Source organism: Neurospora crassa, linkage group VII (genome assembly GCF_000182925.2).
Source record: "Neurospora crassa OR74A linkage group VII, whole genome shotgun sequence".
Taxonomy (NCBI): Eukaryota; Fungi; Ascomycota; class Sordariomycetes; order Sordariales; family Sordariaceae; genus Neurospora; species Neurospora crassa.
In genome coordinates, this window is record NC_026507.1 from 392151 (window position 1) to 416720 (window position 24570).

The 24570-nt window shown below is 52.8% G+C and overlaps 7 protein-coding genes and 1 non-coding gene across 8 annotated transcripts; 5 read left to right on the top strand and 3 right to left on the bottom strand.

Annotated features, from left to right (window-relative positions):
- Positions 1-1842: 1842 nt before the first annotated feature.
- NCU09032 (hypothetical protein) lies at positions 1843-5789 on the bottom strand. The gene is made up of 2 exons (XM_953886.2): positions 4894-5789; positions 1843-4613 (listed from the first exon to the last, which is right to left on the bottom strand). The coding sequence occupies exons 1-2, from the start codon at positions 5200-5202 to the stop codon at positions 2229-2231; spliced, it is 2694 nt and encodes an 897-aa protein (XP_958979.2). The 5' UTR covers positions 5203-5789; the 3' UTR covers positions 1843-2228.
- A 2484-nt stretch (positions 5790-8273) lies between these two features.
- On the bottom strand, positions 8274-12309 carry NCU09033 (C6 transcription factor). Its single transcript, XM_953887.2, has 4 exons — positions 11898-12309; positions 11583-11607; positions 8775-11519; positions 8274-8716 (listed from the first exon to the last, which is right to left on the bottom strand). Exons 1-3 carry the CDS (start codon positions 12143-12145, stop codon positions 8877-8879), a joined length of 2916 nt encoding a protein of 971 aa, XP_958980.2. The 5' UTR covers positions 12146-12309; the 3' UTR covers positions 8274-8716; positions 8775-8876.
- Positions 12310-13192: 883 nt separating this feature from the next.
- NCU09034 (mandelate racemase/muconate lactonizing enzyme family protein) lies at positions 13193-15024 on the top strand. The gene is made up of 3 exons (XM_953888.3): positions 13193-13532; positions 13582-13730; positions 13795-15024. Exons 1-3 carry the CDS (start codon positions 13429-13431, stop codon positions 14916-14918), a joined length of 1377 nt encoding a protein of 458 aa, XP_958981.2. The 5' UTR covers positions 13193-13428; the 3' UTR covers positions 14919-15024.
- Positions 15025-15492: 468 nt separating this feature from the next.
- NCU09035 (alcohol dehydrogenase) lies at positions 15493-16782 on the top strand. Its single transcript, XM_953889.3, has one exon. It carries the CDS (start codon positions 15761-15763, stop codon positions 16613-16615), a length of 855 nt encoding a protein of 284 aa, XP_958982.3. The 5' UTR covers positions 15493-15760; the 3' UTR covers positions 16616-16782.
- On the bottom strand, positions 16683-17888 carry NCU09036 (hypothetical protein). Its single transcript, XM_953890.2, has 2 exons — positions 16995-17888; positions 16683-16922 (listed from the first exon to the last, which is right to left on the bottom strand). The coding sequence occupies exons 1-2, from the start codon at positions 17695-17697 to the stop codon at positions 16756-16758; spliced, it is 870 nt and encodes a 289-aa protein (XP_958983.2). The 5' UTR covers positions 17698-17888; the 3' UTR covers positions 16683-16755.
- A 933-nt stretch (positions 17889-18821) lies between these two features.
- NCU15351 lies at positions 18822-18917 on the top strand. Its single transcript has one exon. It is a non-coding gene; the product is annotated as a tRNA-Pro (tRNA).
- A 271-nt stretch (positions 18918-19188) lies between these two features.
- Positions 19189-21641, top strand: NCU09037 (hypothetical protein; the record flags this gene model as incomplete). The annotated part of the gene is made up of 1 exon (XM_953891.2): positions 19189-21641. Exon 1 carries the CDS (start codon positions 19611-19613, stop codon positions 21639-21641), a length of 2031 nt encoding a protein of 676 aa, XP_958984.1. The 5' UTR covers positions 19189-19610.
- Positions 21642-22127: 486 nt separating this feature from the next.
- Positions 22128-24062, top strand: NCU09038 (hypothetical protein; the record flags this gene model as incomplete). The annotated part of the gene is made up of 1 exon (XM_953892.1): positions 22128-24062. One exon carries the CDS (start codon positions 22128-22130, stop codon positions 24060-24062), a length of 1935 nt encoding a protein of 644 aa, XP_958985.1.
- Positions 24063-24570: the final 508 nt, after the last annotated feature.

Consider the following 24570-nt stretch of genomic DNA (forward strand, 5'->3'; position numbering starts at 1 on the left):
TTCGTCAAGGCTCGAAGCGCCTCCTGCAGTCTGCCTTGAAGAGCAAGGTACAGACAGCCACAACGCTACCTACCTACCTAACTGCATAGTGATGCAGCAAATTGCTTATCTGTGGGAGGCGCAGTCAGGCACTTAGTTGAAACTCGGATCATTTTATCCCAGTCGTTTTCCATCTCCAAAATTAACGCCAGCATCTTCCACTACCTATCCAATCGAAAAGAAAGGATGATTGAGCAGTACCCTCCTTCACCGTCAGCGACAATAACAAATCTTTCCTTTTCTGCCTTTGACAACTACTAACCCAAGGCTTCTCGTGCAACCTATCAGGCACTCACTGTTCCTTGTTCACTTGGATAGTACTGCGTCATGTTATGACGACGGAAGCTGAACTCATTCAGTCCCTTGACCAGTCCCCCTCAGTCTAATCGTCAGCCAAACTCCTCCCCCCTCCATCCACTTCATAACGGAAAGTACACCTCACCATTGACATTTCAGCCGGCTACGTAGCGCCACGCAATTTCCACTGACAATTGAAGTCCGGGCACCCTCTTTCCTGTCTGACTCATCATGGCCGTTTCTCCCTAGAGGTAGTTCCTCTAAGCATAGTAAGTTTGGAAAAACCCATGTTTGACATGAGATCCACCATCATCTCATCTGGACATTACTGTGTACCCATGTGATGAATCCAGGTTGACAAAATCATCGATGCCATACCTCCTCATCCTTGGCTTCAACGATGGGATCGATCCCATCGCACTCGCCCACGCATCGATTGTTGCTGCCATCCATCCATCCATCCATCTGCTTTTCCCGAATGAATTTCCAATCCAGGCACCTACTTAGTCGTAAGAGACCCTCCACTTCTTTCCACCCCCGTCCCCTGGTCGATTTAACTTCCTTCAGTTAACAGAGTTGGAAGAAAACAATTCCTGCTTTTGATCTCGTCCAACATCCAACACATAGTAGGTCGCTGCCGGCACGCTCAAACTCTAGGCAGATTTCGGGAATGTGATACGAGGCACCGGGCGGGGGGTTGGTGTCTAAAGCAGTATACCTTTTGTTTTTTTTATCTTTTAATTTTCTTTTCTCCGGGAAGAGGAACGGAGATGCCGAACCAGCGCGCGAGAGGTCAAGAGGAGGAGGTCAAGAGGAGGGAGAGTTATAGAAGACTGGAGGGGTCGACGCGTATAATTTAGGGGAAATGGGTGGTGGCATGCCCTGGCTACCTAGCGGTCGGTTCGAAATCGCAACGCAACGCAACGGTTGTTGTTGTTGTGAAGATTCTGTGCTAAGAGAACTGAATCACTCAGCTTTCGGGGGGTTGATGTTTTCAGGAAGGACGAGAGGAGAAACTACCTCTACCTACCTCACGCTTGTGACGTTAGTACGTTTAGATTGGGTATGGCGGCGGCGATTAGTACCTGGATCTTTCCATCTGTATCTCTCCTATCTAACTAACACGATATAGCACGGTCGATTGGATTAGACGCAGCCGGCCGCTGCTGAGGCCGGCTGAGATTGAGAAGGGCGTGCATTAATAGAGTAGGTTTTTTTTTTTGGAAGTATTTGGTAGGATGCGGTAGTAGTACGAAACGCTACTGTATAAACAAGACAGGCCACAGCTGAGATTGGGTAGAATGCCTCTTGCGGTCCCGTGAGAGAGAGCTGGGGAGTCTCGATGTGTCCTTCCAGTTCAGTTAGTGGTGGTTTGAAACTACAACATGAGATATTGTGTATATACTTGCTGCGAGTCTGGATTAATCATATCGGACGGAGCTGGACCGGCAGTCAATAGGAAAAGAAGAGCAAGAGAAGCACTTAACAAACAAGAAGCAGACAATGGCGAATTTGAACAAGGGTATAAATAACCTAGAGACACATGTACGAAACAATTCGATACCTTCGAACAACCCAAAACACCGCTTCCTGATGCAAAGACGCAGAGATGCTAAAACAAAATAAATCCATCCATCCAAGAAATCCCTTCTTTAAAGATCCAACATCTCTTCCTTGCCGACCATCGCTTGGGCCGGGTCGCCATGAGAAAATCTGAAACAACTGAGAATCTGAATCTGGATCCAAACAAAGAAAAAAAAAGGTTATGATGTAGTAATATTGCAATATGCAAATCCAACCTTTTCGTCGTATTTTCCCTTCCTGCCTTCTACAGCAGCCATCATTCCACATCATTAATTCCTTTCCTTTATAGATCCCCTTATTCATCACCCCTATATTCCCTCCCTCAAAGCCTCCTCAATACTCCCCAGCTGGCTCACATCCAACGCCTCCACCGTCACTTTACTCGGCAACCCACCCTTCCTCGACAAAAACCCTGGGATCACGCCGGGTTGGTTGATGCCCGGCGCCCTAGGCTTGATGGTCGTCCCCGTCGTCGCAGAGGACACGGACCGCAAGGAAGACGACAGGGGGGTGGTGGTGGTCGTGGTTACCGTGCCGGCCGTGCCAGTGGTGGTGGACGAGCTGACGCTTCGGTAGGATGACTTGCCGTCGCTTGCAGCAATGGCGATGCCTAGGCCGGTGCCTGCGCCTGTGCTTCCTGTTCCAACCGGGGTGGATGTGAGCTCGGGGAGTTCCGGGGTTGGCTCCAGTCCTGTTGATCTTCCCGTGGTTCCGGGTACTGCGTCGATTGCGGTAGTCGGCTGGCTAGAACTCTGGCTCCAAGGCCGCCACGAGACTAGCCTACCCAAGGTAGGAAGAGACAGCTGACGGGAGGCTGTTGATCGCACAGAAGAGGACATATGCAAACCGTCAGTGTGGGCGCGACGATTGGGATTGAGGAAGAAGGGCGGCTCGGCGACCGAGGGACGTTTGTTATTCTGGGAGGTGGATACGGGTCGGGGTAGGCGCTGTCCTACCAGGGCCAAATTATCTCTGGCGTGCATGCTTCCGCGCGAACCGCGCGCCGAGATGGTCGGCATGGCCGTGACGTTGCTGATTCCGGTTCCGGCGGCACTGAGGCCGAGGGGTCGCAGGGTCAGTTGGCTCGGGCGGACCTTGAGGGTGTGGATGTCGAGGCCGTTGGAGAGGGACATGATGGATTCGTGTGAGGTCATCCGTCGGAGTCCTCCTGTTCGTTGCTCTGCCGCTTCGGGGTGGAAGTCGAGATCTCTGTGAATCGTGTCGTCCGTCACAATTTCCGGGTCATCGACGTCGCCATTTGCGCTCATGGTCTCAACGGTGTCGTCTTCGGCGGAGGAAACCCCGTGGGCCATGTCAGGTACGTCGTCGGTGGTGTAGGCGCCCATGGCCTGGTTGAGCTCCTCGGCAAGAACGAGACCGGCGAGCGAACGGTGGCCGGGATACGGTGGTGAACAGGTGCCGGAATTGTGCATGGCCGTACTACGAGTCGACCATTGGGATGCCTGTCTGCGGTGCGACTTTCGGTTCCATTCGGGGGAAGTTGGATCGACACTTGTGGTGGGAGAGTTGGGGACCGACACCTCAATGATGCCGCGGTCGAAGACGGAATTGCGCCGGGGGTTCGATTGGGGAGAGGTCGGCGCGGAGGATGGCGCGAATTCGGAGGGCATTTCGGAGATTAGGGACCAACGGCCTGCTGCTGTCGAGGTGGAATCGTGAGCACTGTGACGCGGGATAAAGGGTGGCCCAAGGCCACGGCCCGCCTGCCATTGGGGATTCTGGGAGGATACTGGTGTTGTAGGTGCTGAGATGATGTGTGGCGGCGAAAAGGTACCTGAAGTCATGGATCTCCTGTTCTTCTTTTGTTTTCGTGTCTCGCCCTTCTGGGCGATATGGTAATGGTGGTGGACGTGCACGGCTTGTGAGATCTTTGGTGTTTTGGCCGAGTCGGGATCGTCGAATTCGGTCTGTAGTGTTGATACGGTACCCAACTGTTTAGGATTACTTGATGACGGCTGGTGATAATGTATCTGTTCCCGTAGGAGTTGGATTTCGTCGTGTGAGTTCATTAGCATCTCACGCAGTTCGGCAATGCCCAGCTGTAGGTTGGCGTTGTCCTGCAAGAGGTCGCGTACGAAATGCGACACGACATTGCGCGTGCTCTTGGTGTCGGATAAGGACTTGACAGCGGCAGCGCCCTTAAGTCTGCCTGCTGCCGTGCTGAGCTCCTTTTCCATTTCTCGTTGTTTTTCGATACGGCCGATAACCTCAGCGTGTCGTTCCCGTTCTTCCTTTGCTTCCTTCTCCATGCGCTCCAGTTGTTCCTGCAAGTCGTTGATACCCTTTTCGGCCTGCTTCCAACGTGTGATGGCGGTGCGCGCCTCCTCCTGTGTATTGACCAAGGTTGCCTGTAGTGTCGCCTGCTCCTCTTCGAGCATGGAGAGCTGCTTCTCCAGGGTCGCTGCCCTCTCCGCCGCCAATTCCAGTCGGCGGATCTCGCGCTGGGACTCGCGCAGGGTGGTCTCGAGGTAGTCAATGCGGGTGTCGGCCTCTCGGACGGTATCATTGAGCGACTCGAGTTCGGCGTGGAGGCTGTAATTCTCGTGTATCGTTTCCCTGTTCCTCTCCTCGAGCTCTGCATTTTCGCGTTCCAGCTGTTCAATGCGAGCGGTGAGTTCGGCGCGGTCGCGTTCGGCGGCGGCCATGTAGGCTTCATGGCGGATGAGCAGAGTCTGAAGGGAAAAGGTCAGCGAGGAGAAGCATTCCTCCGGCCTGGGTTGTCGCGCGCGCCATTTGCTGTGCGTTGCAGGTGTCTTTTCCGACCACTCTAGCATTGTGCAATCTGTGAGGAAGACGAGATAGGTGCAGATGATTTTGCAACCAGGCTATGGTCGAAGCCAAATCAAGGGATATGAAGGGAGCGATTGACGGTGGCGCCAGGCGCACAGGGAGCGGATGAAAGGAATGCGGCACGCATCAACAGGGAGCAGGTCTGCGTCATTGATTACTCACCTGGCCCATTTTGGCGGCCGTATGGACATCGCGCTCGACACTCTTGAGAAGAGTACAGTTGTGCCTAAGATAAACGCAGTCCTCCCTTCCACAGCAGCACCGCATAGCCGACGGCTGTGCCCCCTGGGCGGAGTTATCGCCGCTGGATCCCATGGCGGCGGTGGGTGATGTTGGTGGATTTTGCGGCACGAGCTCAGCTACGGGCTCAGCAGCAGCAGCAGAAGTAGCAGGAGGAGCAGCAGCGGCGGCGGCTACTTCTTGTTCGCAGTCGGCGTTCGGAGTCGCGGCGTCTGCCATTCCCATTCCCATGCCTATAGTGTGTATACTGGACTCGTCGGGCTACTCGGGGACCGTCGGTGGAATGTGTTGTCGTCACAGGCGGATGAAGAGGAGCAGGATGAGGATGAGGAGGAGGAGGAGGATAGTGTCTTGGTCAACACCACCTCCACCATGCTGCTGAAATGTCGACCCCTGATTGACTGGAGGATCGGCGGCACCGGGAGCACGAATCTGGACTCGCTTTGGCGCTGTGGCTTTTTAGGGACGAACAGCGTAGAAGTCGGTAAGGAACAGGTAGGGAACACCTGTGCACAGATACCCGAATGCCGTGTCGGAGATTTTGCAGGCAGGATGGAGAAAAAGAAGTGGAAGGTCGGGAAAAAGCACGAGGACCACGGATCGTTGACTCGGGACTCGCAAGGATTGGCCGGCAAAGGACGGTGAACCCGGCAAAGTGGGTGTTCCGATATTGACACTGGGATCCTGATGACAGCAGAATTGAGAGGAGGAAGAGGAAACGGGGCCTCGCCGGTCTATAGGCTAGAGGTATAGGACATCGGTCGGTGGGTATGGGTTAGACAGACGAAGGGAAATGGAGAGAGAAAAAAAGAGCGAAAAAAAAAAAGAAAAAAATAAAGAAGGAAAATTGAATGATAACGACCAAAACGGCGAGCACTGGTTGGACATCCCCCCCTGTCCCCGTGGCCCCGGGTTCCTCAAGCAGAATGATCCATGTCTTCCACTTGTTCCCATTTGAGGCCCCGGTCCGGTCCTCATGTGCTTCGTGTTGGGTATGAAGGCGTTGAACAACACACAGCAGAAATGACTGGCGTTTATTGTGGATTCGATTCCAGAGGTCGAGGACGCGCCAGGTCACCACTGCACAAGCAGAGAATGCGTGCATTTCGTCGCCAATGACTGACACTGGCGCAATCGTTGCAGCCCGCTTACAGATGCAGCCAAGCCTGTTGACCACAAATGGAAAGGTGTCGGGGTGAAAAGAGGCCCAGACGCGGCTTGTGCCAGAGACAAGGGTTGCGCCGAACAGGTACCCGCTCACACCAATGACACCACACACCAGTCCTTCAACACCTTCCCTCAGCTGCCAGCCATTTTCCCTCCTGTTATGGCCTTGATCACTTCTTCCACCATTCCATTAACACACACACTCGTCCACCAGCTGCCAAAGGCTACAAAGATACATAGACGCTCACCGCCCAATGCACATCACCCTAACCACTTCCAGTTTAGCCGCCTTGTGTCTCTTTCTTTCCCCGGTCCGCGGCCCCATTGCGACCAAACCACCCCACTCACACCCAAGTGGAGGAATCCATTGATAAAGCAACGAACAACAACAACAACAACGAACCGAACGACAAGTCGTCATTCCATCAACCACCGACCGATTGACCGAGACACCACCAGACGGACGAAACATGCGAGGCCATTCCGAGAAAGAGGGGTTCACCCTTTTTTATGTCTTTTATACCTCTACGGTTCAGTTCAATTCAAAGACAACGGCGACCCAACATCCGTTCGTCATCATGTGCAAGCGAGCGAGTCGTGTCGTGTGCCAATAGTCTAATGTTATCTCCGATCCAATGTCCACCAATACTGTACAGATACGCAGCACGTAGATCAAATAAGATGAGATGAGATGAGATAATTATACCCCAAAATAATTACCCGTTAATTCAATTCAATTCAATTCAATCAATCAACAACGACAGCCAACGGGATTCATCCGCAAGGCTACTTGCTTGCTTGCTTGCTTACTTAAGTATCCAACTAAACTAACTAACGAAAAATGATCTCCAAGCGAAACAAGTCCGAAAGAGGCCGCGATTGACCGGGGGTTTGTTCTTCTTCAGTTCTTCTCCAGTTCTTCCACTTCTTTTTTGAACAATGCGATGATCAAAAAGGAAAGAAAGAAATGAGTATCTGCGCTGAACGACATAGCACGTGCTGTCAATCAATCAATTCAATTCAATTCAATTCAATCCACCCCGCCTCTTTCCTTTTGCTCTCCTTTCCTAAGTCTCCTCCCCGCTCATGTCTGTCTTAGACTTTACTCGCTGCAAGCTGAACTAAGTTTCTCACGATTCTTTCATTGGAGATTGAAACACCGTCACCGACGTGCACGAATTCCCCATCCTACTGTAGGTCTCAAATTTCCCCTCATCCATTGATGCCCGCATCCTCCATGCCCGCTCATTATGCCCGCTCATAGCCGCCTCATGCGGCCCGCGGGACGGCTTAAAACATGGAGCATCCATCCATCCATGGTCTTTCTTTTTTTTTTTTCTCTTTTCCCTTTTCCTCGAACACTGCATTGAATCCTCATTGTGCATGTAACTGAAATGTCTCCACATTGAAGTGATCCTTGACTAGAGGTAGGTGACGGGCGGGCGGGCGGTCGGTCGGTTCCGGCGATCCATCCGATCCTAGGTATCCAGGCGGCCGAGTCGGGTGGTTCTTCAGTTTTCTGTCTCTTCTGCTGCCCTACTAAGGTAGTTTGCATTGTCGCATGACGATTCTTCTTTCCCGCTTCTTCTTTCTCTCTCTTTTTTTATCGTCTCTCACCGGCATTCGTTCGGTTCTCTTCCAACGATCTCTTCATCTTTCGTAGGACAATCACTTAACACTCAGGATCTACTCCCGCTCTTTATTTAAAAAAAAAAAAAAAAAGAAAAAAAAAGAAAAAAAAAAGAAGAAAAAAAAGAAAAAAAAAGAAAAAAAAAGAAAAAAAAAAGGAAAAAAAAAAGTAAAAAAAAGACCAAGATCTCGTGTACCATTAATGTAGAATCCCGTCACCGCCGCGGCAGCCGGACCTTACCTGATGTAATCACCAATCCACCACCTCCAGGGGCAATGTGTCGTCACAAGAGTACCGGAGTCAAGCCATCAAGTACCTAGCGACGAGGTACCGCGAGGCCGTCGTCGCAGACATTTTGAAATATTTTCATACACATCTCTCAGTACACTACGGTCAAAGAGAAAGGCGAGGAAGCTAAGGTTGCGACTGTGAAAGTGATGAGGTGAACGGCAATGAGTGCAAATAGTAGCACACTCAGAATAACTCCAACATGATGGCTGTCCTCAGAAGAGCAGAATGGACGCATAGGTCCGAGATAAACATTACTTCAAAGAATACCGCTATTTCCCCTTCGTTAAGTTATTCAAGTGACTACCTTGTACTCGCTATTTCCGTTGTACAACAAGCAAGAAAAGCCCAGCATGCTTATGCCTATGCCTGCCAAAGCACTACATTATAAGCCATCCCCTTTGTGTATTGGGTTACGCGCTATATACCCAAGATCACGCGTCCAGGCCCGCTCGCTACCTGTTTCCTTGATCCTTCCGAGAAAATAAAATATAATCTAAACTGCGATTCGCCTGTGCTAGTTGTTCTAAGTGTTCCAGCAGCACCAGTTCCAGACAGCTGCTGGCTGCTCCTTGGCCGCGGACGCGTTCAATACTCATATCGGCAATCATCTTGTTTGTTGAGACGGATGCAATTAGAGCAAGGGCGTTGGCGGTCACACTGAAAGAACATGGCCATGTCAATATCAGCACCTCCCCACAAGATAGGAATAACTCACCTTCTGTTTGGCCCAATTACATCGGATGCAAACCACCCTCTTGTATTTCCTTTTACTTCCTGTCCGATGCGGGGGTTGAGGGTTCTGGGGGCGCTCCTAGCCCTAAAGAGTCGCCCCAGCGCCTTCCGCGCTTCCAGTCCCAGTTCTTGCTCTAGGGCCACTGGCACCAGTCCCTTGCTCAGGCCTTCCTCCTGTAGCATCGACCCAAGAAGAACCGCGAGGATTCTCAAGCCAATCGCGCTCAGGATACACCATAAAGTCCATGATGTTGAACTGCCCCACTCCCTGTGCCGATCCTCCTCCTCCCATTGCCGAGCCATGCATGACATCGCTGCCCATGCCTTGGCCTGGCGGCTGCTTGCTACCACTTTCGCCATCATCAATTAGTCCTCTTCCGCCGCCAGCGCCCTCCATACCATGTCCCTGGCCCATACTGTGGTTCTGGTTCGTTTCAGTTCCGCTAGCATTCTGTGCTGGGGCAATGGCTGACAGAGGAAATCTGGGCATGTTGAAGAAGTCAAAAACATCGAGATATTCCAGATCGTTGGCCCCCCCTCCTCCTCCTCCTGTTCCTCCTTCTGTTCCCATACCAAAATGTCCGTTGCTGTTATTGGTGACAGGCATCATGACGCCTGCGCTCATCACACTGTTTCCGGCCGCGGTGCCCGTCAATGCTCCGTGTTGCCGCGAGCCATGCCTAGGCTGGCGACTAATCAACAGGTCCAAGTCGAATGCGGTCCGTCGCATGTCCGCCAGAATCCGCACGCTACTGGGCGTCACCTCGTCGCCCTCGCTTACGCTGGCCTTGTATTCGTCTAGTACGCGCGTCAGGAGATTGGAGTAGCGCGTGGCTACGGGCCAGTACTTGCCCATCTCGCGCAGGGTGTCAACAAAGAACTGGATATCCGGGTTGAGGCTGCGCTCAACGGTGCTGCCGTGAACCAGTAGAACACGGGCAGCGACCCAGAGCGTGAACGCAAAGGGAGGGCCAAGTGTGGAGAGCAAGTTGTATTCGACGACGAATTTACCCAGGGCAAGGATATTATTGACTGTGTCGCGGCAGGTTTGAGAGGCCATGTAGGAAGGAGAGAAGATGGGTGAACGGACGGTGGGGTATGCGGCTGACGAGTGCAGACGAATGACGGCGGTGTGGTAGGTCGCATGGAGCATGATCCAGGCGCAGTTTAGAGTACGGGCAACCCTGGGGTGCTCATAGATCTTGGCCATGTTGCTGTAGTCATCGGGGAGTTCGAATTTCCACACTTTGAGCATTGTATCCAGTTCTCGATAGCGGTGCTGCCAATTTTCAACATCGGTGAGAGATGAGATGTCGACGGGCTGCTTGAGGAACTTGTGGATCTTGGAGAGAATACCCAGGATTTCGATATAGTAGCTGAAGGCGCCAAGATTCTCGGGCTTGTTGACTTGGTAGTCGGCGGAGCTGTTGCTGTTGAGTCGGCTATCATCGTCAGCGGCGTAGAACCATCTAGTCTCAACTTTTTGATTCTTAATCCACAGTTCGTTGCGGCATGGAAGGGTCCGGTCAATTTCCTTGTCATCGAGCGCAAAGTCGAACGCCGTGGAAATGGTAGCGTAGCGATCGAGCACATATACCATCCAGAACAACCTTCTGCGGGTCTCCTCCTCGGTGAAGTCGCGGGGTTCTGGAAGGACCATGGCGCGAAGAGTGTAGATTGAGGGATAGCTTGGACAAACTGTCATGGAGTTCGTCTCGACGGCCAAGCCAAGCTGCACCACCCCTCGAGTGATGAGAGCCATGATGTTCCATCCTGGGGGTCCGTTGCTACTACCGCATAGATCCAGCGCAAGGATCACCAGGGCTTGTAGCGACATGACGGATGAATGTTCCATTCCATAGAGTAAAACACGCTGCTTCGAGGCCGTGTAGAAACGCTGCCGACTCTCCTTGGGGAGCATCTTGTCCGTTGCGAATCTCATGGCTGTAGCCACAATGGCATGCAACAGGATCTTTTCTTCCTCGTTCGGGATTCTCTCGCCAAAAAACAGATCTTTTGTGGTCTCACGGTTCAGGATTGGACACCATGGGTGGATGTGCTTGAAGTATAGCTCCATGAGAGCGTAACAAACGCCATACGGAGGAAGCTCCTGTTCAGCACCTCCTTGCCCTTGCGTGGCCGGCAAAACAGCTGCTGTTAGCGACGGACCCGCCATCTGATGGGAGACGGCTCGGGGGGCGCCATAGTACTCTTGAACGGCCGCACTAGGGGTCATGGCCGGCTGTATCCGAGGCTGGGGAGTTGCCACATGCTGGAAGTTGTCATGGACAATGGCTGGAGTGTGAGGGCCCAGACTGAAATCGGCTGAAGTCGGGGGTTTGTGCATGAATAGAGCCCTCTCAGCCGAATCTGGGCCGGCGTGAGCAAAGACCGGAGGGGGTCCTGTATCGCGCGGTGTGCCGTGGCCGTTGCTCGGCAGGCTTGGTGTGCTCCGATGGCCTGATGGTGCATGGTTATTTCTGTTATTGGCATTGATGCTGAGCGTAGCACGAGTGTTGACACTCCCCGGGCTCGTGTTGAGGTCGAGTCCGTGTGCCGCTAAGATGTCGGCGTGTCTTTTGAGTTCTGCTTCGAGATTGTCGAGACGTTGCTCTAACTCGCGGCCATAGCCTGCTCTGAGGCCGGGCTTCTTTCGTTCTTTGTACTCGCACACGACTGTATTTCTACTACACCATCCGCAGGCTGGTTGACCGCGGTCGCATTTTACCTAGTTCAGTATTAGTGGTGGGATGGCGGGGAGATGGGTTGCAATTGGGAAGATCAGGCGAACCTTTCGAGTTTTGCAAGTTTCACACCTTGTAATCCCTGGTCAGTTTGATTTGCCACTGCAATACAACACTACACCACAATTGGAATTGGAAATTCAAGTAAAGGTACACAAGATGCCTATGAAAAGCCCGCCGTGTTGATGATGATGATGTGGTTGTTGTTGTTGTTGGTGGTGAGGATGCCAGGATGTACGGGGTGTTATCAACAACGTGTATAATACATGGTGGCACTAACAGACAATGCCGAGTGTAGTATGGCGCAGGTCGTCGTCGAGGCCAATAGGAAAAGAATGAAATGAATGAATGTATGGACTTACGAGACAGAAAGGGGTCTCTTTCGCTTGCCATTAGGAAGCACCTGGTCATTTGCGTGGTTATTGTCGTCGTCGTCGTCGTCGTCATCGTCGCCGCTCTGCTGGCCGTCGTCGCTGTAGACGGAGGCATTTGGCGGGCCATGCTGCTGCTGCTGCTGCTGCTGCCCCTGGAATTGGAACAATGGCGGTCGTGACGGTGACGGTCCTCCTGCCGCTGCATGATGCTGTTGCCCGGAAGCAGCAGCAGCCATCGCGCTGGTCGGCAGCGATTCGATCGGATGCCTGTATACCTCTACTGATTGATGATTGCGATTGGGGACGGCCGATCTGGGCCGAGGGTTGTAGTCGCGTTGGGTTGCTCGGCGTGATGGTGACCGAGCGGGGAGGCTGTTCGGGATGAAAAGCAGCGGATGCCGTTCAGGTTGCCTGGGTGGAGTGGAGGAGGCCCTGCTGATGTCGATCCTGTGTCCGTGGGTTCGAGGTCAGTGCGCTCTTGTTTGTCTACCCTACAGTAACAAAGCCGAAAACCAAGACGGTAAATACAGGTACATGTGGTATTGAATAATGTCTTTTGAATAGCAAAGTTTGGGAGCAACGAGATAGAATTAAATTCGTGAAGGAATTTTGAAATGAACGATTCTAGGGGCAAGTATGGTTTATTTAGGGTTCAAGTGGAAGTTAACTGCCTGAGAAATTGGTGGGCAAGACCAATCCCCAGAAAAGCGAACCTTCTGTCTTGTGAACATCCAACATCGAGCCACTCCCTCGCCAAGGGCTCTTCACTCAGTTCAGCTTTTCCCAGGTGGGCTTGGCGGGCGAGCGGAATGGAAGGTGTGCAGGCGCACGCAGACAAAGCGATCTTTCCATGAGGGGTTAGAAATGGTCTAACTGTGTCAGGAGAGGTTCGGGCTGATGTTGAACAGTGAAATCGGTACAGGCCTGGGCCAGCGGGGAAGAATGAAGGAATTCCCAAACGGGCCCGATAAGCAGAGGCAGGCATTGGCCAGGCCTCGATACCTCCGAACTCCGTCGCAACCACCAACAACCTAACCCTATGTCAATGGATTGTAAAAGTGACGGACTAGTCGTTCGGACTATTCAACATCAAAATAGAGTTCAGATTAATATCAGGCTCATCGGCTCTCTTTTTGCCGGTCTTCTTTTTCAGCAGCCGTTGATGCGGCCAGCGTTGAAACGTGGAGGTGGGGTTGATGGCTTGCTGCATCAAGGGACCAGACCAACCTAATAAAACCATTCCTGGGTGAACAAACAGCTCGGAGTCTCCAAAACCCCATGTATGTTGAGTCTATGCTCGTCGTCGGGACATCACCACCCGAATGGTGGCCCGAATTCTCGACTGTCCTTTGATAGCTCGTGATCATCGTCCATCGTGCTTTCCCGGTGTTTGGAAAAGCCGAGGCTAGGTACCTGACCTAGAACTTTGGCTCAGTTAGATATACGGGGACATCTTCTCGTTCCCCGTGCACTTCGTTCTCGGCTTCATGTCTCCTTTTCTTCAAGACCCACAGACACAATGGCGACAGCAAGACAGTTTCCTACCATCAAGAGCATACGATCCTTTGTCATCGGCGGCGTTGGCTCGGGTGGTGATTACCACAACGTCAAGGGCGGCCATTGGTATGGTTTTTACCAAGACTCTCCTCGGGACTGAACACTAACAGCACAGGCTGATCGACTCTCCCATCTCGACGCCATGCTCACAATGGGAAAAGTATCGGGCTTCCCGCACAAGCTGGGGCATCAATGTCCTGGGCTCCTTCTTTGTTGAGATCGAGGCCACCGATGGCACCGTCGGATTCGCAACTGGCTTTGGGGGTAATGTTCCACTTCCAGATTCACACAACACGCAAGTCAAGCTAACCAAGACACCACAATACAGGTCCTCCGGCATGCTGGCTCGTCCACCAACACTTTGAACGTTTCCTCATCGGCGCCGACCCCCGAAACACCAACCACCTTTTCGAGCAAATGTACCGCGCCTCCATGTTTTACGGCCGCAAGGGTCTTCCCGTTGCCGTCATCTCAGTCATCGACCTCGCCCTCTGGGACCTCCTCGGCAAGATCCGCAACGAGCCCGTTTACAAGATGATTGGCGGCGCCACCAAGGAGCGTCTCAACTTCTACTGCACTGGTCCCGACCCGCCAGCCGCCAAAGAGATGGGTTTCTGGGGCGCCAAGGTGCCGCTCCCCTACTGCCCGGAGGAAGGGCACGTCGGCCTGCAAAAGAACATTGAGTTCCTGCGCAAGCATCGCGAGGCCGTCGGCCCAAACTTCCCTTTGATGGTGGACTGCTACATGTCGCTCAACGTGTCGTACACGATTGAGATTGTCGAGAAGACCAAGGACCTCGACATCAACTGGTGGGAGGAGTGTCTTTCCCCCGACGACACGGACGGCTTCGAGCAGATCAAGCGTGCCCACCCCACCGTCAAGTTCACCACGGGCGAGCACGAGTACTCTCGCTACGGATTCCGTAAGCTGATTGAGGGTAGGAATCTGGACATCATCCAGCCGGATGTAATGTGGCTCGGCGGCATGACGGAGCTGCTCCGCGTGGCTGCCATGGCGGCTGCGTACGACATTCCCGTTGTCCCGCACGCTAGTGGACCGTATAGTTACCACTTTGTGATGAGCCAGCCGAATACGCCGTTCCAGGAGTATTTGGCTAATTCTCCTGACGGGAAGAGTGTGCTGCCGGTGTTTGGTGATTTGTTCTTGGATGAACCGATCCCGACCAAGGGCTTCTTGACGACAGCGGACCTTAATAAGCCGGGCTTTGGGTTGACGCTTAATCCCGTGGCGAGGGCAAAGTTGATTCCTAGTGCTTATTTGCTTGCACCACCACCCATGGCACCGTTGACACCTGTGGATGCTAGTTCGGGTGTCACAGGTGCTGAGGAGACAAAACCGGCGCCGGCGCCGGGGGTGACAGAGCACAAGGAGGAGAGTGATGGGGTGCTTGATGGGTTTGTAGCGAGGATTCAGGAGCTTACGAGCTTGTAGCAGAAATGTTGTATTTGAGGTCTACGAAGTCTTGTCTGAAATGATATCAACGATCAATATTTTCACCCGTTTTCCTTTTTATAAGCATGTAACCCAAAACAAATCGATCCGATCATTATGTACTCGGGGCACAGCACTGACGTCATCGTGAGAACCTCCATGGCAGCTCAGCTGACTGAAATTCACATTCATCAAACACCTGAGAATATAAATTCAAATTTTCTTGAAGACTGAATGAGTCTACGAAGACTTGTATCTCACATGGAAGGGAATTCATCTCCAGTAGGGAAGGACTAAGAGGAATTGGTGCCCGGACAAGTGGAATGACGGGACCGACCTCGCCAATCTCGCTGTAATTCTCCCCGAGGTCCAGTGGAGGAATCTCTCGGTTTGGCCCCGCCATGGTGGGTCAAGGAGTTGGGGTCGGGACCCACTTTATTATTGCTTCCCCTCTTCCCCTCCATTCTGTCTTCGACTTTTCGCAGCTTTCGAACACCATCCGCTCTTTCAGCCTGTGATGATTTTTAGTCGGGCCAATTGGATGGATTGAACTTTGCAATATGAGATGGAGGTGATTGATGATGAGATAATATATGCAGTACATATGATACATTAATCTGAAGCTCCCTTGGCTCAACACCATCTCTTCGTGATTACTGCTGGAAGTGACCTTGAGGAAAACTACACCGAGACCTTCTCTTCATTCTTCCATTGCCAGTTTATACCCCATTGAACCGCACCTCCTTTATTCCAAAAGCATATCGAAAAGTCACAGTTTCACTACCCCAAATCCCAATCAACAACAACAGCAATTCCCACCCTCCGATTTTAAACCCCCCAAAATGCCACCAACCAACCTCCTAGCCTCCAAAACCGCCATCATCACCGGCGGCACAACCGGCATTGGCCGCGCCATCACCCTCGCCTTTCTCGCCCAAGGCTGTTCCGTAGCCGTTAACCACCTCGACCTCCCGCGCGACCGACACCACGTCGACTCTTTAATTGCCGAAGCCGCAGCCCTCAAGTCTTCCTCCTCTTCCTCCTCTTCACCGCAGCACACAACAATAGGCTCTCTAGCCTTACTACCCGGCGACGTCCGCGACCCGTCCACCGGTCCAGCCCTAGTCAAGTTCGCCCTCGACACCTTCAAGACCAACCGCCTCGACATTTGCGTCTCCAACGCCGGTATCTGCCAATTCGCCGATTTCTTAGACATGGATGCCGACTTATTCAGCAACACGGTCCGCACCAATCTCGACGGAGCATTCTACGTCGTCCAAGCGGCAGCCAGACAGATGGCGCGTCACCAGGATCCACCCGGGGGGTCAATAATAGGCATCAGCTCCATTTCGGCTTTGGTGGGAGGAGCAGGGCAGACGCATTATACGCCCACGAAAGCGGGGGTGTTGAGTCTGATGCAGAGTATGGCGTGTGCGTTGGGGAGGTATGGGATTAGGTGTAATGCTATACTGCCGGGGACGGTGGAGACGCAGTTGAATGAAGGGGATTTGAACGCTGACGAGGAAGAGGGAAGGGAGAAGAGGAGGTATATGGAGGGACGGATACCGCTGGGACGATTGGGACAACCAAAAGATGTGGGTGGGCCGGCGGTGTTTTTGGCGTGTGAGGAGTTGAGTGGGTATGTGACGGGGGCGCAGGTGTTGGTTGATGGGGGATTGTTTGTTAATTTGCAGTGATTAGGTTGGGAGGGGAGTGTAACCCAAGGGGTGGAAATAGTTGATAGGTATGATGAACATCATCTCTGCCAGGAAGGGTAAGTAAAAAGAAGAAATTCTTGGCTTGAAAGGTAGTCGACATTGAGGTGGTGAATGACGGACTACTCCAACCCAACCCTACTAGTCTCCACGTACGCTCCTCGGTCGTAATCATTGGGGTCATATGAACCCTGTGTTGCTCCTTCTCCTGCTCTTTTAGCTCCCGCCTCGTCCTCGGCGGAAGAACCCCTTCGGTCCCTTGAACGACTCCAGCTTCCTACATTCGCCTCTGTACCCCAAAAATCGTATCAGCACATTTCTCTCCCGCCACATGCAACATTACACGGGAGTTTTGACTAACCGTGACTTTTCCCTGTACTACCCGCCCCCCGTCCCCTATTTGGACTATCACCCTCCCTCTGCTTCCCTTTATCTTGCTCCTGTCCTCCGGCCTCCGTGGAAAAGCCTCCGGTGATGCTGCTCCCAGCCTGCCCTTCTTCTTCTTCTTCTTTAAATGTCGCTTGTTTTGGCTTATTGCTGTTACCTCCCTGAACCTCGGAACCCTGGTCCAGGCCCTGGCTCTGCTCCTGACCACCATCGTTTTTCTGTTGCTGTTCCCGCTGCTGCATTTGCCGCAGAACCTCCGCTTCTGAAGTGATTCCCGGTAGGTTATCCCATTTGTGGTGTTGTTGTTGTTGTTGTTCCCTTTGCTGCTGCTGCATCTTTATCTGCCGCAAAACCTCTGCTTCGGAGGTGATTCCTGGGAGGTTATCCCATTCATGGTGATGGTGGTGGCTGTGGTGGTGTGTGGGGTGGTTGTGGTGGTGGTCATTTCCTTGCTCTTGGCGAACGGTGGAAGAGGAGGTTGCTGATGCAGATTCAGAGGTAGAGGGCGAGAAATGGCAGTTTGGGTCGGTACATGTTTTGGGGGGTTCGGGATGTGGTTGTTCGGAGTGCGTTTGTGGGGTGGTTCGATGGTCGGAGCTGCTTCCGAGTACTGCTTCTTGGACGTGGGACCTGGATTCGGTGAGTTCGTCGGCTATTACACCGCGGCGGGCTAGCATTTTGATGGATTTGTTGGTGTGGTATTGTGGTGGTGTTGTGGTGGTATTGTCTGTTGGTGATGGTGGTTGTATGGAGGTGAGTGGCCTTTGGAGAATCGGTTGACGGGAACCAAGATGGTACTGCTGTGGTAGAGGTAGAAGGACTATACCTAATATATATATATATACACATGAGATAAACTCAGTCCAAGATAACGGTTGATGTCATTGATGCACATGCCACTCCGTGTCCTCTCCATCCCAACGGGCCCCCCGACTCCCCACGGGCCGTAACGGCCGGAATGTGCCAGATAACACGCAACTGCGAGGAACCTATCATACCTGTCAAAGGTGCTTCAAACAAGGCGATTCGAGCGCGTCATCCAAGGAAGTTCTCGGTAGGTGGCTTGGATGGTCCTGGTTGTAGATCATCTGGGGGAATGTTGAATTCTTGGCTCTGGGGTCGGCGGTGGAGACGACGCAAAACGGGACGGGGCGAAGACCTGGTGGATCCGGGGAGTTCTTCGAGTGAGTGTTGTGTAGGGGACTTTTTTGTTTCATCTTTCAAGACAAGGATTTGACCACTAGATTTCGGTGCTCAAAGCTATTTGCGTCTTGCTTGATGAGATCTGTCGGAGTCGCTTATTCTCCGGGCCTTTGTTGATTTCTGTCAAGTCGGACATCTTGTCGGACGGTGTGTGCCAAGAGCACCCGCTCGGCTTGCTGTCACTTCTCAACAAATCCCGTCCCAGAAAGCCGCGGCGCAGCACGGAAGAGGAGGCACATCGCACAACTTCGATATTCCTGGGCTTTGGTCCCCGCTACCGAGATGGCGGGCAGACCCCGTACGTCATCGTGGAGCGCGCCATTTAGACGACAAGGAATGACCTTGATGGTGGAGGTAGAAAGAGATAGACAAAAACGGATTATATTCTGAGGCCTTTGAAGTTTGAAGGAGAGGGCGCGAAATCAAGAAAAGAAGAGTGGGATGGTGAATGGATGGGGTGCATGTCGGAAAGCTTCACGCGACCAAACACGAAAGAGAAGATGCATTAAACAACGAAGCAGAAGGATTCGCGCCAGCTTATTGTATGAGTGTGCAATATAGGAGGTTTTGACAAAGCCCAATATCAACAACTACAACTGGCTCAATGGTCTAGTGGTATGATTCGCGCTTCGGGTTACACCCTCATGGTCACCATGAATGTGCGAGGTCCCGGGTTCAAATCCCGGTTGAGCCCTTTCTTTTGCAAAGTTTTTTCCTGGTCTTTTTTGACAGCATCTCACCTTTCTGTGCTCTTCACGTTTCGTCAAATTCCAATTTGAGAGCATTTGGCAATGAGTTCATCTTCTCTTTTCCCTCCTCTCTTCCTCGTTTCAGATGTGCCTGACAACATGGTTGTCTGGCGTGATATCATCACGGCATGGTCTTCGTTAACGGCCGGCGGCAATCGCAGTGGGTGTGCTTACTGTGGGCATGCAATCGCGCCCAAGTTGCTGCCCTGTCATCTTCAGCACCTGCCTAACTGCAATGGGGTGTGACAGGGCATGGGAGGAGCGTTCGGCTTCAGACATTCAGAACGTTACATTTTCCGTGGGCCGCTTGACGTGAAGACTTTTGACCAAATTCCAGAATAGCTCGAAGCGCCGAGCTTCCACCCTCTCGACTGAACCTCTCTCTGTCTTGCCCTTGTTGAAGCTATCACCATGTCCTGGCTCAAGGTGGATATGACCAATATACGGTTACCCTTACCTTAGGTATATTTAGTCGCCTCTGGTCCTCCTTCCTTTCCCTTTTTCTCTATTTGTCTTCAACAGTCAAGACATTCACCGCCAACTTATTCCTCTCTCGTGATCACTTCCTCTATACCTTATGATTTGACAGTCCTCACCGCTGAATAAGTTGGGGGACAGCACGCAACGACATTGCCAACATGGTTCCTAGACCTCCATACAAGCCTCTCGACTGCACTTCAGAGGAGATCCGCCTTCTCACTTTCGACAGTTTGCAGAAGGTCCCCACAGAGTCGGACTCTGCGTCGGCAGTTATCTCCCTTTCCCTCAGCCATGTCGCCCTCTCCGCACCCTCCTCACCTGCAACACTGCCGCCCTTCCAGGCCCTCTCCTATGTCTGGGGCATTCCGGACCCCGATAAGCCCCTTCCAACCATCCTTCTCGACGGTATTTCCATGACCGTTACCCCCAATCTTCACTCTGCTCTATGCTTCCTCCTCTCGCAGCAACAGCAACCGGAGGACAATGGCTTCAAAACAAGCTTCTGGATAGACGCCTTGTGCATCAACCAAGCCGACAACGATGAGAAGGCCTTCCAGGTTCCGCTTATGAGCAAAATCTACACAAGCGCCATGAGGGTGTTCGTCTGGCTAGGCTTGCTACCCCGTCCGGGTGAAGGGCCTCATAGGGACTGTGGATGTACGCTCAAGACGGTAACCTGGCTGGGGAGTATGTTCAGACAGCAGGTGAAGAAGAAACGGGAAGGTCCGCTTCTCAGCGCGCTTAAGGGTCTTAGCGAGGAAGATCAGAGGAAGAAGGTTGCGCAGGGGTTTGTGTGGACTGTGCTTCAGTTCAGCATCACCCGGGATTATGGACACGAGAACGCCAAGAGTGGGGGGTTCGACTTTGAACGTATTTGGCAGCTCTTCTGTGAGCGGCCGTACTGGCGACGGCTGTGGATCGTGCAGGAAGTGGTGCTGGCTCGAAAAGCGGTGGTGGCGTGCGGGAGTGGCGAGGGGGTGGTGGTGGACTGGGAGGATATTCGGGATGCGCTGCAGTTGTTCGAGTGGATCATCCTTTACTCGAACATTGATCCCAAGTATCGGCGGCTGTATGAGTTGCTGGGAGACATCATGCCCAAGGTCGTGCATCTCGAGGAGGCCACGAATGCGTACAGGCGCAATCTGCGGAAAGGAAAAGATGGCATGCGGCTCATGGAGGTGCTGCTGTTTACCGACTTTGCGGATGGAGAGGACAAGTCTATTCAGGCAACGGATCCTCGTGATCGCATCTACGGATTGCTCGGTCTCATACGGGAGTGTGACAGGAAGAAAATCCCGGTGGACTACTCGGATAAGACAACGGTCAGCACAGTCCTCACGCACGTCGCCCTAGCTTTGATACAAGAATATGGCCCGGATGTACTATGTTATCATCGGGAGACCGCTCGTTGGGCACATGAGGGGCTTCCCTCTTGGGTGCCCGACTGGACGGCACCTAGGAGCCCGACGATCGGCAGCGTCAACCTTGACGGACCTGGAGCCAGATTCGACTTCAATGCCACAAAGGGAAAGCATTGGCCCTCAAACAGCACGGTGAAGACTGCAATGATTGGAGAGTCGAAGCTCGCCCTCTTCTTGCCGGGAGCAGCAATGTCAACTGTCGCCCGTATCGGTTCAGAGTTCACTAGTGTCTCAGGACAGGAGGACTACCTGCTCGCATGTCGAGCATGGTTAGAAGAGTTGCTGCAATTGGCGAGTGAAAGCGATGAAGTTGCAAGGGACAACATCTGGCGAGTGCCCATGGCAGATTTCGGTCTAGCGACCCGTGCAGAGCTCGAGACACCAGAGCGGTACATACACGGCTTCAACGTCCTTCTAGGGAGAGTTGCGCCCCCCGCAGAAGCTCAAGTATCTGAAGAAACAAAAAGAAGTTGGATGCTGTCGGAGTCTTGGAACTACCGTCGTACCTGGAAGATCTACCGAAGACGTGCGTTTGTCGATGCATCTGGCAGACCTGGGCTGGCGCCTCGGCAGACCTCTCCGGGAGATTCCATTGCCCTTTTCAGAGGAGGACAAGTTCCTGTGATGCTGCGGGAAACCAAGGATGGGATGCATGGGTATCGGGTGCTTGGTACTTGCTATGTCCATGCTCTGATGGACGGGGAGGGCACCGAGACGCAACAGTGGGCGGGGGCTTTGTCGTCAAGCCAGAAAATTATGCTGGTATGAGCCGCTACGACACTTACACTTTCCGGGTGTTAGAAGTTGTACAAAGATGCTTCTACTTACCTCTACTCGGCACATCCGAAACGGCTTTCGGCCCTCTGTGTGCGATTTATCCCTTGGTCTTCCACGAGTGCTGTTGACCAAGAAAGCAATTGTCTACTCGATGCTGGCCGGACTGGAACGCGTGCAGGTTATTGATTCGTTTTGGGTTTGGTACCGACTCCCTTTGTTGATTGTTGTAACTACCTCTACAGTTAGTACGGACCACCCAACATCCTTTGTTGCTTCGACGCCTCGACACCGAAAGCGGATAGCAGGATACAAAGGATGTCTGCACCAGAACGATACCCATAAAGCTTCGTGAACTCAACTCCAGGCAAATGGACAACTACTGCTTGCTCCCGTAACCTTATCCATTTGTCGCAAATCCTGGTACGAGGCAATTGTCGCAGATCCGAGTCCGAAGCAACGCAGACCACTCACCACAACATGCCTTCGAGAAGAACAAGAAGAGATGCTGCTGCATCACCAGAGCCACAGCGTCCGACTCAGGCCGGGGACATGTTTCACTGGTCCATTCTCTTTCCCGTCGCTCATTGGGATTTGGCCCCCCGAGAAGAGAATCAATGGGATAGCGGCGACATCGCTATCAATCGAATCCAGAGCTACAAGTGGCTTCAGGCACGCGCACGAAGCCCCGGTACAAGGGGATTCCTTCTCATCCAACAGCTTGCTCCACTCAACCGACTTCTCCTTGTCCATGACTTGTATACCGAGGAATTAGTCATCAACAAGCGCGTACGCAAGTACCTGAGGCGTTCTGACCTGGCGACCTTGTATCCCGAGCGGAAGGACATACGACAACGCTTGCCGCGGCGTTTGCAGATGTACGCCCACCCAATCCCTGGCGATATTCGCTTTGCTCGAATTAGTGGCGACCACCGCGACCCGCGTGTAGAAGTGCGCCTTCCGGATGAACCCTATTTCCAGAAATTGTACGCCTACGGATTTCCTCACGAACAAAAGGATGGGCATCTGGACCATGGCATGGTCGAGAGAGATGGCAGGGCCACAGAGGAAGTCTACAACGCCTCTCTGTACTACGAATACCTGAACGGCGGCTCTCTCGAGCATGCAATCATGCGTATCAACTGGGGAGAAGGTGAACGTGCCCTGTTCGTGGAGGAACCGTTCATCTGGCACCTCATCGAGCAGCTCTCGCGAGCCCTGCTCTATCTGCACTGGGGCGTTGAACGCCAGGGGAACGAACGCAACGAGGACGGAGAAAGAATACCCCGCAACTGGCAGCCAGTTTGCCACCGATGGTTGACCATGGACAACATCATGCTGCATTGGCCGGAATATGGCGAGGAAGGATACGAAGAGAGCATGGATGGCCGACTTCCGCGCGTGGTGCTGACGAACTTTGATAATGCGGCAAGAAAAGGTGAAGAGCCTCACGACAATGGTATCATTCACTTTGGCCGTCTATCGTTACCCAAGGATCGCATTCGAGAGGCTAGGTATGGCGTGAGCCCCAGGGATCGAGTCTGGCAAATGGAAGAGCCGGACACGTGGCAGGATATCTACGCCATGGGAAAGCTGTTACGACGAATCATACTAGACAGACGTCGCCCAGGAATAGAACATGACATCCCCATGAGAGGCCAAAAGAACTGGTTCAATTCCGAGACTTACGACTTGGCGCCCTATGCGCAAAGTCGAGGCGGGCCTTACTCTGATGAGCTCATCGATGCGATCCGATGGTTTGAAAGCACGGGACCAGACGGCGAGGTTGTCGAATGGAAGGGCAACGCTCGGTTTACTGAAGACGAAAAGCCGGGTCGTTTGAACAGTGTGGCTGGCTTGGAGGACCAATTGCTAGAGGATGCCGAGTCGCACGTCGAAGCGTTCCGGGAGAGTGAACCACCTGTTGCTGCACGTCAGATCAGCATCGCAACGGTCCGACCGCCAGATCTGAGGCACTACCACATGCCGTTCCGAACCAGACGAATCCGGGAAAAGGATGTGGAGAATGAGATGGAAGTAATGATGGAGTCGCTGAATGGGCCGGCATATAAGGTCGTGGTCGAGTACGGCCACGAGCATGAGAACGCTCGTCTGGCGAAGACGGATAAGATGAGGGAATTGGAGGAGAAGCGTGCAGCAGAGGAGAGGGAGATAGACCGACGAGTGGAAAATATGTTCCGGACAGTCCCGGATTCTCTGCTGGGGAAGGAAGTGCAAGAGGACGAGAGAAAGGATTACAAGGAACGGTTGAGGAAGCGGAAGGATCGAGAGTTCCGTGTCGAGACGATGAGGTTGGTTGGTAAGAAGATCAAGAAGGCTAGGAAACGGCGTGAAAGGAAGGAGAGGCAGCAGGAAGAGGGGGAAGCTGCGGATGGTGATGAGTGGGAAGGATGAAGGGCAGTGTGTTTATTTCAGTTGTCAAGTCAGATAATCAACTACAGGACTCAGAGGGGACATTTTTGTGCTGCCTGTGCAAAGAGTCAAAGAACCGAAAAAGACCACTTACAAGAAAACTTTCCGGAATTCCAAGCTCCTTATAAAACAAAACCTTCCTCTCTCTGTTTTTCATGCCTCTGACCCAACCCGGGCGTACTGTTGTCGCCTCGCCGTGAGTATCATTTTGGCTGACACACCCATTCAGCGAGTGGGGTCGCGATGGTGCCATACTCCAGGGAGTTGACGAACATCCCCTAGAAACGTACATCACTGGCGAACCTACCACACAACAACGGGAACTATTTGATTGCACCATCCACCACCATGCCTCGCCATTCGTAGGTGGTTTCCATCTTGGTAAGGTACTGTAGGTACCGAGAACTGAACGGCCGGCTTGCGACAACGTGGGTGTAATTCGTGCATGCCAAGGCTTCAAGTTGTGAATGGGCTGGAAGGTTCGTCTTGG